Source organism: Numida meleagris, chromosome 1 (assembly GCF_002078875.1).
Source record: "Numida meleagris isolate 19003 breed g44 Domestic line chromosome 1, NumMel1.0, whole genome shotgun sequence".
Classification (NCBI taxonomy): domain Eukaryota; kingdom Metazoa; phylum Chordata; class Aves; order Galliformes; family Numididae; genus Numida; species Numida meleagris.
In genome coordinates, this window is record NC_034409.1 from 116,854,814 (window position 1) to 116,867,389 (window position 12,576).

Below are 12,576 nucleotides of genomic sequence, written 5' to 3' on the forward strand. Positions count from 1 at the left end.
ACTCGATATTGATCTCCATGCAGGAACTGGATTTTTCCCACTGACCTCAGTGTAGCCAGATCGTGTCTGTGGTGAGCATGGATAGATGGGGTCCTTTTTATTTTCAAACTGATAACAACCTTACTACTCATGTGTGATTTGGCTGTATATTCATGTAAGCATCATAGTAAGGGCTTACTTCATAGGTTTGATTTAATCAGATCTATGAGCCAGGTATAACTGTCTGACTGCAATGTCAGACTTCAAAGCATGACATTCCAAAGCCTGGGAGAGTAGAAATTTCTAGTCTCAGATGTCTGACTGTGTAGTTATTTAGGCTGCTCTTAAGGCAGATGACTTTCCTTACAACTGGAGAACAGCAAGCTTTTATCAGCACCAAGCTTGCCACAGTTTCTTCTCACTGATACATCAAGGTCAGGCATTTAGAGTAGCTGAAGAGGAGAGGGATGCTCTCAAAACTCCTTTGTTCATACGTTTCCATCTCCAAAACAGCACTCTTTCTAAGCTGTGAAGAAAGTTAGATTTGTGGTTTTTTAGACATAGAAAAGGCATTTCAGCAAATATTGGAGAAAAGCAGAATGGCCATTCAAGTATTAAAACACTTGTTCTTTAAAATAATAGTAACTATCTCCTGAAAGTTTAAAACTGACAGTATCCCTTTATCCTTCCTCTCTTCCTCTCAAGCTCATTCTCACATGGTCTGTACCTTTCTGTAGGGGAAGCATCTCACCAACACAGCTGTGAGGTATTACCAGTAATGGCCCTGGATAGCAAGCTTCTTATGCTCCAAAACAAATACAGCAGAAAGGTTGAAAAACAAACAACAACCAAGAACCACACAATTTAAAACATTCCTGAAAACATGTTGGCTCTGTCCTGGGGATCATACCTAGGCCAGGCCCTTGGTTTTAACAACGGCATTATATGAACTGTCTGGACCCCTCACTGCAAGAAAGACATTGAGGCCCTGGAGCGTGTTCAGAGGAGGGCGACAAAGCTGGTGAGGGGTCTGGAGCACAGGCCTTATGAGGAGAGGCTGAGGGAGCTGGGATTGTTCAGTCTGGAGAAGAGGCTCAGGGGAGACCTTATTGCTCTCTATAACTACCTGAAGGGAGGTTGTAGTGAGCTGGGGGTCAGCCTCTTCTCTCTAGTAACTAGTGACAGGACGAGGGGGAATGGCCTCAAGTTGTGCCAGGGGAGATTCAGGCTGGACATTAGGAAATACTACTTTTCTGAACGAGTGGTCAGGCGCTGGAATGGGCTGCCCAGGGAGGTGGTTGAGTCACCGTCCCTGGAGGTGTTCAAGAAATATATCATTTAGATATAGCGTTGAGAGACATGGTTTAGTGGGGTTATTAGTGGTAGGTGGATGGTTGGACTGGATGATCTTGTAGGTTTTTTCCAACCCTGCTAATTCTATGATTCTAAGATTCTATGGACAGTGGGTCACCGAGCAGTCAAGTGGTACAAAGAGTGGTACAAAGATTGTATCCAGAGTGTTTTCCTTCTGCTGTATCCCATTCTGACCTGTGCAGACAGCAGATGTACCCACTACTGCATTTTGTGGGATGCTTCTGCACTGAACAGCTCGATTGAGCCTCTAGGGCAAGAGATGCAGCATGCCTTTAGGACCACAGCATGTGAGGGACCTCTGTAGGCCACCTGTTTCCTCAAGCAGGGACACCCAGAGCAGGTGCCCAGGACCATGACCAGGTGGCTTTCAGGTATCTCTTAGAAGGTGACCCCACGAGCTGTCCATCACCCTCACACTAAAGACACGCTTCCTGCTTCATCCCCAGGCTTCGCAGCGGGCCAGGCGTGTGTAGAGGCAGGGCTGACGTGTTCTGGAGACCCGTTGACCTCAGGGTAAGCACAGTCCCAACTGTAGGGCCTGGCAAGTTTCACTGGCCTACCTCTCTCATTAGGACTTCAGCCCCTCCTGCTTGCATGTCACACAGGGAACGTGTAGCACAGCAGCCTGCCCAGCTGGATGGCCTCAAATTGTGGGCCCCCACATAGCTGCTCAAGCACTTCTCTTCGCCGCAAGCTCTTATTTATGGACCTGACAAAACTATTTCCGTTTCCTTCCTGCAGCAACGGCGCATGTATTTCACAGCCTTCTCAGGCCACTAGCAATCATTTTTTTTCTGAGCTTATAATAATTCAGGCTAGCAGAAGTTAACCAAATGCTTATCAAATTAGCATCTGTGTGTACACACAAATCTGTGGCAGAAAAAGAAAGATTTGTTTTGCATTTCAAAGCACCCTTTTGATCTAGAAGAAGGCAGATTTTCAAGCTACTTTCTTACACATTTGTAATTAATAATAAGTTATCTTTTTTAAAAAAAAATCCTCGTGGCCACTCATTTCCTGGATTCTTTCTGTTCTTTCACTGCACCATAGGACAAGTTTAGTTTCCCGATTCCCGTCTCAGTCAGCTACATTCCCTATCAAGCTTTTTCCCCCTGTTCCTATGATGAGCTCAGTTCACCAAACCTGGATTTGGTCTGGCTGCATCCCTAATGTCTTCAGCTACACTGTACACTATAAAAGCTGTAATTTGCATATTATGTGGTACAGAGTACAGGGGAGGAACTGGAAGAATCACATATACACCAGCAGAGTAATTTATCATGTTTAGTATCACACTTAATATCACATTTTAAGATGATATAGTTTGTTTTCTAATCCAGTCCATATGCACATGCTAAAAACAATCCCTTTTTAAGTAACCCTGTGTTTTCTTCAGAACAGCTTTTGGTATTTTCATGTCCAGATAAGTAATAAAGAGCAGTAAATAGTCATCATTAAAAAAAGAAATTGTTGGTAAAAACAGTGGTAAGTACTGAGGAATGTAATGTGTGGTTTGCAATGTGTGCTCATAATCTAACTTTGCTGAGTGCGCAGCGATGATAGAGATACAGGTTCAGGCCTCATTTACGCTAGTTATTCAAATAGCTGCAGGAGTGAAAATAAAGCCAAGGGGATAAACATTGTAAAAGTGGATTAATTTTTCTTAGTAATTGCACGTGTGAGGTCAACTCATACAGGAGAGGGAATGAAAAAACAGGAGAAGAGTTCTGACCTCACACACAGGCTACTGAAAGTGACCAGGCCCAATCCATACATAGTGAGTAGAGCACCAGCCCCCAGAGCTGGATACCCTGAACCACCAGCGAAGTACAGGCTTTCATCACGTCTCTGGCCTTACTGCATGGCATGTAGCTGCCAACCATGGAAATCCATCAGTGCTATCTGCAAGTTGGCTCTAGAAATGCTTGATATCATGCGCTATTTGTGAAGTATACCTGCTTTTCCTGATATAAAAATACTGAAAACGAACAAACCACCTCTCTCTGCAACACTCCTTCCCTGATTTTATCTCATTCCTAACTGAATCTCCACTTCTTTGATCCTCCAAGGGTGAAGAAGCCATGCACAGGGCTGTGGCAGTTGACCTGGATAGTCACACTCCCCCTGGGCAGCCTTGTCTCCACCTGGTGCCTCTCTGTCACCCTCTGTAGATCTGTGCACATCTGCTACTCGACAGCTGGAGAGATACGGTATTTTCTTCATAAAATAATGCGCCCTTTTTCTTGCTGTGCTCATTTTTTTGCTGCTTCCAGGGCTAAGGCCCAGAGAAGGACCATGTACGTCTTCTATTCCCATACCTCCCATGAATAGCATTACTGTGCAAAACCAGAAAACCTTGGGCATATTTTTACGTTAAAGAAAAGTCACTCAGTAAGCCCCATATTCCAGTGTAATTAGTGGGTTGAAAAGGAAAGAAATTCAAGGAAATGATCAGTCAGGCTTGTTTTCTTGCCCACATGTAAGCATCTGGTGTGATACGAAATGCCCTCAGGTAACCCTCCTTGTCCACTGGTCCAGAACGTCTTTGATCTCCTACAGGGCCCCATCTGTCAGCCCCATATGTAGCTCTTAGATGCCCTAAGACCTAAACCAACATAAGACAAATGGAGACAAGCGGGGGATGAGTATCAAAATGTGAACCTTGTTCCAAGTCAAATTACTAACCTAAGAACACCTTAGGATAGCTCAGGCCACGCCAGATGTCTGTGTGGATAACTGCATCAAATGCAAAAGGCTCAGAGGAATTCACACTTCAAAAAAATATCAGGTAATATTTTAATAGAGATCCTCATACAGCTGGGAAGGGACAAAGATATGGGTCCTTTCCCACTGCAATAACAAGTAAAAAGATAATAAATGTGGAAAAAAAAGTTTCTTGTTTTCATTTAAATGATTCCTTTCAGGGGAAATGAAACAAGATGTGCAACCATGTGTTTCCAAGACTGTCAGAAGTGGCAGTTAGACAGCATTGAGCTGCTGCTACATTTGAAAGCAACTAAAAAAAGGTAGACACCAAAAAATAATGAGAGATACAGAGAACTTTGGTTGGTAGGAACTTTGAATAGAGTTTCAGCAACACTGCAGCCCTAAAAGTATCAGAGTGAACACCAGACCCACATCTGTTTGAAGTTTAAAAAAAAAAAAAAAAAAAGAGAGAGAGAGAGGGAGTTAACAGAAGCCTGAGTTGCTCTGTTGCTTACACTTCATGAATATTGTTTTCTCCCAGTTTACCACTATAAACTTATAATCAAACCTTAAACTGCATTTTATCGGGCAGTTCAAGTGCTCATGAAAATCTTAGGATTGGATTTCATAGAATGGCTTGGGCTGGAAGGCCATCCAGTGTCAACCCCGCACATGTAGCATGTTTAGGAATGTTTCTGCTTGGTAGAAAGAACTGTATTAAGCTAGCAACGAGACACATTGATAAGAGTATTCCTTTCTAAATGTTGCATTAGTTATTAAGGCATCATTCCTCATGACGCCATGAATACATCAATGGCTTTATTCAAGACTACACAACACACATAATAACATAATCAGATAACATTTTCAAAGTCAACAGAAAAACTTCAGGACCATAGATGCTTAAATTCTGAAGAAAAAAAAGTGAACTGCTGTCTGAATATGTAACATCAGTACAAAAAAAAAAAAAATGCCACCTCCTCATGCAAGAATTGAGAAAATTGCATGCAGACCTATCTGGGAAATCCTCCCAGAGTGTCTGTGATCTGTGCTTTGTGCCTATTTCTCAGAGTAATCTTTTATCTGGGAACAAAGCTGTGCTTGCTGAATCAGCTCTGCTTGTATAAAGTAACAGCTTGTCCAATAAGCAACAAAGGACAATTTAGTTCTCAGTGCAAATAACCTGGCTCTCTATCTCCAGATGAGTTTGCTCAAGAAACAGAGCAATAAAGCTTCACCCTTAAATAAGGCTGAACAGTCCGGTGACGCCATGCTAGCGCAGCCCCAGATTGCATCTGGATACCTAAGGGAACTTGTTGAGAACTGGCTAGGATATATGCCCTGCTCTGCCCTGGCTTGTACATACAAATCAAAGGTTGTGACACATAGCCATCATCTTAATGTCATTCAAAGATCTGAATTTTAAGTTCCTCACATAGGACTGGCTTTAACACCCAGTCTTTAGCCAAGGCTGAGGATTGTGCTCCTAGAAGGTGGTCACTGTGTTCCGTGGCACATTACAGTAAAGTTCGCTTTGCTCAGGAACAGCGTGCAGCTGTCCCTCTGGATGAACTTCTTTATAAATCTAACCATTACTGTGATAAACTGGTAGATAAGAAAAAGCAAATTGACAGTGTTCTTAATTTTAGGAGGCAGTCAAGTACTAAGAAGGGTAGCGGGAAGCTTTTTGGTACCCAGATAGAGAATACAGATTACATACTAGAGGTGCATGAGAATGTAGGAGAGAATATAGTAACTGCCATAAATAAAGAATTAAGTCATTTTACCTTATTTTTAAAAACAGATTTAAGCACATTAACAATCAAACAATGAATTTCTTTGCAGGATACATTTATCACACACAGAAAACAATACTTATTGTTTGGTTGATTAAACAGAGAAAAAAACACAACAAAAAACACAATACATTATTCAAAGTGTTACATACTATTTGTTAACTGACATTTTCAGAACGAAGCTTTTTTTCTTTTTAAAAGTGATCATGAACAATGCATAGTGGGAACAAAGGGTCTAGAAATCTAACATTCCACAGCTGTGAGTCAGCATGAGAAATAAGGCTACGCAGAGGAAAAAACATCAGTGGGTTTCAAAACAATACGTATTCCATTGACAGCCTTCAGATAAGAGCATATGAAGCCTAAAACCAAAGTTACGTATGGAAAAGAGGAATTAACTTTTTCAACTTTTTAAATTTAACTTTTTAAAACAATTAAATACAGAATAGGTTACACAAACCTTTACAGCTCTTCTTCATCTGTCACAAATGATATCCAGATAGAAATTCACATCTTTCAGATAGAAGATAAAAATAAATTATTAAAAAAACCCAACAAAACACCACCTAGAAAAAACTACTTGCTACAGGGCATCATTCTGTGAAATGTGTAGGAAACTAATGGAAAACCTGGATTGGCGATACTTTGAACTAAACAAAAATACATCCTTCAGCAAGGAAGTCAAGAAACCCGGGACATCCTGATGCCATGGGAAGGTCTATCCTTAAAACATTTCTTCTGTGTACTCTGCACAGCCCCACTCATAGCAGTTATCATTCAGAATAGCACAAACAGCAGTAGTGAGAGAGTGGTAGATTCTAAAGTCCACCTCTTTTAACCGCCCTGGAAATCTTTGCTTACTGTGCCTATAGCTGAGGCTTCCCGGAAAGCAGGAAATGTGTTTTGAACATCAGCTGAACCAAACTCAAGCAGCTGTGGTTACATTACGCCCATCACATGTCTTTTAATAAGAAATCCCTATAGATCAGTTACGGGAGGAGAACACAGCTCCAGTTTTAAAATCCAGAAAAAGTCAGGAAATTCATAAAGAGAAAGAAAAATGCCTGCATTGCAGAATATGGAGGACAGCTGTTATCTCTAAAAAAGCAGCAACACAGACTGTGGCTCTCTATGTATCTACTGTAAATGTGTATTTATGTATATACAAACAGACAAAAAATCAGAACATCCACTAAAAAATTTAATTGTCGATACAGTTGGTTGTTTCATTGAAATTCAAAAGGGTGAGTTAACAGATTTTCCACTCTGGCTCATAACTTTGGACTGAATAATCTGCAAGTTTGTCTGCAATTTCCCTAGCAAAGCTTCTTTGATTTAACTTACAAGAGGCAAGCTGGTTTTAATTTCTAAAGTAAGCAATGAGCGGGTAACATCCTACATGCTAAGTAGTTCCCTTTATCATGTCACACCATGCATTATCGGACCATGCTGTGGAAGTCTTTGCTGATATTAAAAAAAGTCTCCTTAAAAAAACAAATCAGAACAATAATTGATTACAATTACAGAATTCTGACAATTTTCAAGTAAAAGCTACGTACAACACTTCCCAATGTTGACATTACTTTTTCCATCTGATACAGATTTAAAAAGAATAGTATATACATAAATAGTAGTATCCATCCAATCATTAAGAGTGTTCTGCTTTACACTTGAGAAAATAACCCCCATAATGATATTGATATATTCTTTATTAAAGAATAAGTTCTATTCTGGGAGGCTAATAATAATGAGGAAGATTTCATTTTAAAGAAAAATTTCTTTTTAATTTTTACAAAAATAGAAGAAACATTGCAAATCACCCAGAGTAAAAAGGGATCACATAAAACCTTCTGTGTCCTTCTGTGTTCTCCCTTGCTAAACAAGCAAACAAAACAGGAAAAGCAAAATAAAACCAACCACCTCAATAACTGTACGTAAGTAAAAAATGCCACTTGCTTTTCAGAATGCAATCCATGCATTAGGATTATAGGACAATAAAATGGGTCCACTAAACAACTTTTTCTTCAGAGAGTGGTCCACCTTAGCTATTACCTTTTTCCACAGTTAATCCAAGGTATATGCTGGGTCACCGAAGTGATCCCAGTTTGCGTAAAACCTTGATTCAAAGTACCTACACCTACCTAAATTGAACCCTATTCAGTAGAATTCCAGAACATGAAGAAATGGACCCATGAATTATTTTTAAACTCTTACAGCACTTACCTCTCCCACAGAGGTTATCCAGGGTCTTTACAGTGTACTAGCTTGTCTCTTTTGGTAAAGCCATGACCAACATGTCCTCTCTACCCTCATTTTGATTATGAGGTCAAACAGATGGAAATTCTACTTAGTGCAAGTTTGGTTTCCAGTGATCACGTAAAGTGAAATCAATAGGATTTATTGTTTGGTAAAACCTCATGTTTTGGTGGCACATTAGATAACTAGGAACAATCTGCTAGCTTCCATATAGTAGATGCAATGTATACATTATTTAAAAACAACTTCTCTTCCATTTCCAGAAAGAGTTACTATGCTAAACAGATCATCCTAAGCAGCCGGAGTCAACATGAATATATAGACTGTTAAACTTGAACTGTTTCTCACCGGATATTTTTGAAATCACCACAGATGCATTTGTTATTCCTCTAGAAATTAAGACAGCACTGCAACACTGATGCATAAACAGTAACTTTTCAAAAAAGTTAATATCCTGTCTTATTACATTGCAAATTAATTTTGTGTACTGTTGATTGGACAAGACACAGAGACAGTGGAAACTGACATGGTGCTTGGAAAGAAGAACTCAGATTAGTAATCAGCTACTTAAGTGAACGAACAGTCTTCTAGCGCATCACTTCAGAGCCAGGCTCTGTGTAAGAACCAGGCTGCTCATGTCACTGCTGTTCATGGAGAGAGGGAAGAATGGCACACCAGAAACTGCTACTCTGAATCTTCTGCAAGTTACTGAAAGTGACAATGAGCTAGGCTTTTCCAGGTGACTCCTGAAGAAACCAGCTGGCAGCTTCTGATAGTTCTGTTTTCCTTTCTTGCACTTTGTGACTTCTGATAGTCCCCAGGAGGTCCAACTCATGCTGAATTGGCTGAAGGATTTACTCTGACGCCTAGGTTGAAACAACTGAAAATCAGAGGCACGGGTCTGCGACCCCACAGAGGTGAACTCAGGAGGCCCAGCTTATGACAGCACTAGAGAGATGTAAACTAACACAACAACAAATAAACAAATACATTCTCTCATTATTGAACGCATCATCCTAAGAATACGTCTTAATAAGTGTGAAGGCTACTGTGCAAAAATACCATAATGCATCAGTAGGCAAACGTCAAAATCAGCGATGAATCCATGCAGCAGCACCAGCAATAGGGTTCAGCCTTGCTGTTAAAATTACCCCTTAAGCTCCAGCACCAAGAGAATCTGCGTTAGTTGATCATGAGTGCTTCACAACTCCTTGCAGGCCAGTACCCATTAGCTTAGCTTTCACTTACGTTCATGAATGGAAAGGCCATCTCATTAAAAGAACTCTGAGCTGCAGAAGCTCCTATTGGGAGCACTATATGGGATAGAAGCTGCAGAGTATTTTCCAAAACTTCCATATTTCAAAATATGTAAGCTTCCAAAGCAGAGCAATGTTATTTGAAATATCAGCCTGCATTGAGACAAGCATCTCAACGAATCTGGTTTATATAAAATAGGAGGACATGATGGTCAGCGTACAATCCTATTGAAGTACCAAGCATTACAGACTTAAAGGGCTTCAGAGTACGTCAGACATACTCAAGTCAGCAAAACAGCTTGCTCTTCCACTGCTCATTTAAAAACAAATATATGGTCCCTGTTAACTTCAGAAAGCAAAACCAAATGTTAGAATACTTCGATTCAGAATCATGTTCTTCCTCTAAACAATTCTGATCCCAGAACAGCTTCAACCACGCTTCAATTACAGCAAAGGAAAGCAACCCTTTGAAAGACAGAGAAATGTGACAGAGTTACCAGGCATACAGCATGCACAGCATCAGAAGACGGCCACTATAAAAACAACAGATTTCACTTTTAACTGTATGCAGTATTATTTTCTGAGAAAAAGGACAAATATTATCACTCAGCAATAATTTTGCACAGCGCTCTATAGCATTGAAAAACCAAGTTTCAGTTATTGTCTAGCTATTGTTGACAAATATTGCCTTTAAAAAAATCTTCAGCTGTGCATAGTAATGTGCAACTGAATGCATAAGAAACACAGACACGTGGGCTTCATTACCCTCCCACATACCTCATTCTCAACAGACACTGGCACTTTCCATCTACATCCTGAGGACAACATGCTTCCAGCCATTTTTGCCAGCTGCAAAGGAAAGATACTAGCCCATACAGCCTCTCTAAAACATGGTAATTATTCACTTAGTTTTACACCATTTTGAGATGAAGACTTCAGAGCTTCTGAGAGTCCTGTTTGGTAGAACACCAGATTAAAAAGCAAAACAGTCACTCAAGATAAAGCTGACTGAAAAATGATCAGAGCCCACACTTCTTTTTTTTTTTTTTGACATTATTCAAATTATAAAATAAGATCTAAGTGTTTTTTCTTTCCACTTTACAAATGTTTGAGGTCAAAAAATGTTCTTATTCTGAGATTTAAGTAAATAAATCAGGATTTTTCCTGTGAAGCGTTACAATGGAACCTCCCTAAAATGAATACAGTGCTTGAAGAGTACATTAAAAGGTGCTTGCTTCTTTCTATTATTCTTTCCAAGACCACAGACACAACACTGTACAGATTTAAGTTACAATAGGATCCTCTAGTGATTGTTCTTTCAGTGTCATTTTAAGGGAGTTATTTCAATCTGAGTACTGAACAAGTTTTAAAAGGCAATGGATTCATTATGTCCATGTAATATAAGAACTGATGGGTATCCGATGTCCTACCGTGCTGTAACCATCCAAAGTCCCAGTGCAACATTGGCAGCCAAAAGTGTACTCCCAGCAAGCAAAATTAAAAAGCCAACAAGCTCTCTATTTTGTTTTTCTACAATCAAGGAGCTCAGAGTGGCTTCCAGGAAAGAATTTAATATCCACTGACCATCCAAAGCAAAGCAGGGTACAGCATTGATAACTGCCAGTGCTCCTGACAGTGAAATTAGGTATCTGATTGACATTGGTTAAGGTTCATTAATAAAATCCAAAACGTAAAACCGAAACTAACAAAAAACACACTTTTTATTTCTAGTGTACAAGGAGAAGCATTAAGTTGCCATTCTATTTCAAGGAAATGATATGAGGACAATGGTTTTACACCATAACATAATGGCTCAGAGTACTGCCCTTATTGGTTCATGTGTTTTTAAATGAAAAACAAGCGCTAGGTTTGGATGCTTTAACAACCTGTCCTCTTCACAACTCAGACAGGAGCAGGAGACGGCAAAATCATGCTTAATGCTGCCCATCTTCCTCCCTTCCCTTGTGTGGTTTTGGAGCAAGGTTATAGATCTGATATTATGCCTGAAGTAAGAAGGTATTCCAGACCTATGATCTAAGTATGAAATAATGATTAGGAATATTTTCCAAAGCACTCCCTTACTGAAGTAAGTAAACGGCTAGAATATGATTGAAAACCTGGCCTCTCTCTCCTACTTAACTGTTAGCCAGAAAAGTTGAGTGAATTTCTGTGCATGCAAGTGCATGTGAGAATGAGGCAAGGGTAGATAATTTCTATGGCTGGTAAAGCCTTGCTAAAGCTAAGCATTCTTAGATTAGCCATATTCAAGACCATTAGCCTTTATTTGTGTGTATATACAATCTCACTCATTAATAAGCATGTTTAAATGCACTATCACCCTGCTTTTTAAACAGGACAAGTTTTCAGCTGAAGATAAAAAAAAAAAAAACACCACCATCAACAAGAGTGAAAATGAACAACTATACTCTATTATTTAGTTCACCATGATGGCTCACAAAAGGTATTAATAAAGCTCTGACATAGCAAAGCTAGCAATAACATTTGTCCTGCCATAAATTCAGGATTACTTTGACTTTCTTGTCAGAACTGCTAAAAATCACTGTCAAGAAATAGTTTAAAAAAAAAAAAAAGCCTGCCAAAAATACCCTGCTAAGCACAAGGAAGCAAGGAAGAGGGAGATTTCATTTGGGGCTTGGCACACGGACAATAATCAATGCAGAGATGGGATAAATATGTCAAAACTCTACAGAAATGTTTCAGAGCATCCTGTCTAAAATGATATCCAACTGAAATTTTGCTGGGTCACCAAATTCTAACCAGTTCCCTTCTTGTCTTTAAAGAACAAACATACTTCAAAGGATACTTGCAAAATGTCTCTATCACCACAGGCAGATCGATGCTTAGAAAGTTATGTCGTGGTACAAAACTGCTGAGACTTACTGAAATGAAAATATAAAGACACACACAAAAAAAAATCAAAGTCATTCCAGAACTTTAACATTATGAATTCTAGATTATAATTTTGCTGAACAATCAGATTTGAAATGACACTTCTTCCAGGATAAATAACCCATCTAAAATATGGTTTTGCTTGTTTTATTTTGGTTGTAGAAGACACAATGCAGCCATTAATTCTCTCTTAAACATACTAACATAGTAAAATCACTCCAAAAAATACATTTAGCATTACTATAGTAAAAGTAGATCTAAGACATATATTTTCAGAGACAAGAGGACATCTGTACTCA

The 12,576-nt window shown here is 39.4% G+C and overlaps 1 protein-coding gene across 2 annotated transcripts in view; it reads right to left on the bottom strand.

Annotated features, from left to right (window-relative positions):
- MBTPS2 (membrane bound transcription factor peptidase, site 2) overlaps positions 4,818 to 12,576 on the bottom strand; it is a 35,832-nt gene continuing 28,073 nt past the window's right edge. The window contains exons 10-11 of one of the 2 annotated variants that reach the window (XM_021408925.1): positions 12,192 to 12,267; positions 4,818 to 11,016 (exon numbers count right to left, since the gene is read on the bottom strand). In XM_021408925.1, coding sequence (XP_021264600.1) covers positions 10,794 to 11,016; positions 12,192 to 12,267 — 299 coding nt within the window. In that variant the 3' untranslated portion in view covers positions 4,818 to 10,793. The remainder of the gene's footprint in view (positions 11,017 to 12,191; positions 12,268 to 12,576) is intronic. The other variant, XR_002442313.1, reaches the window with a different exon arrangement.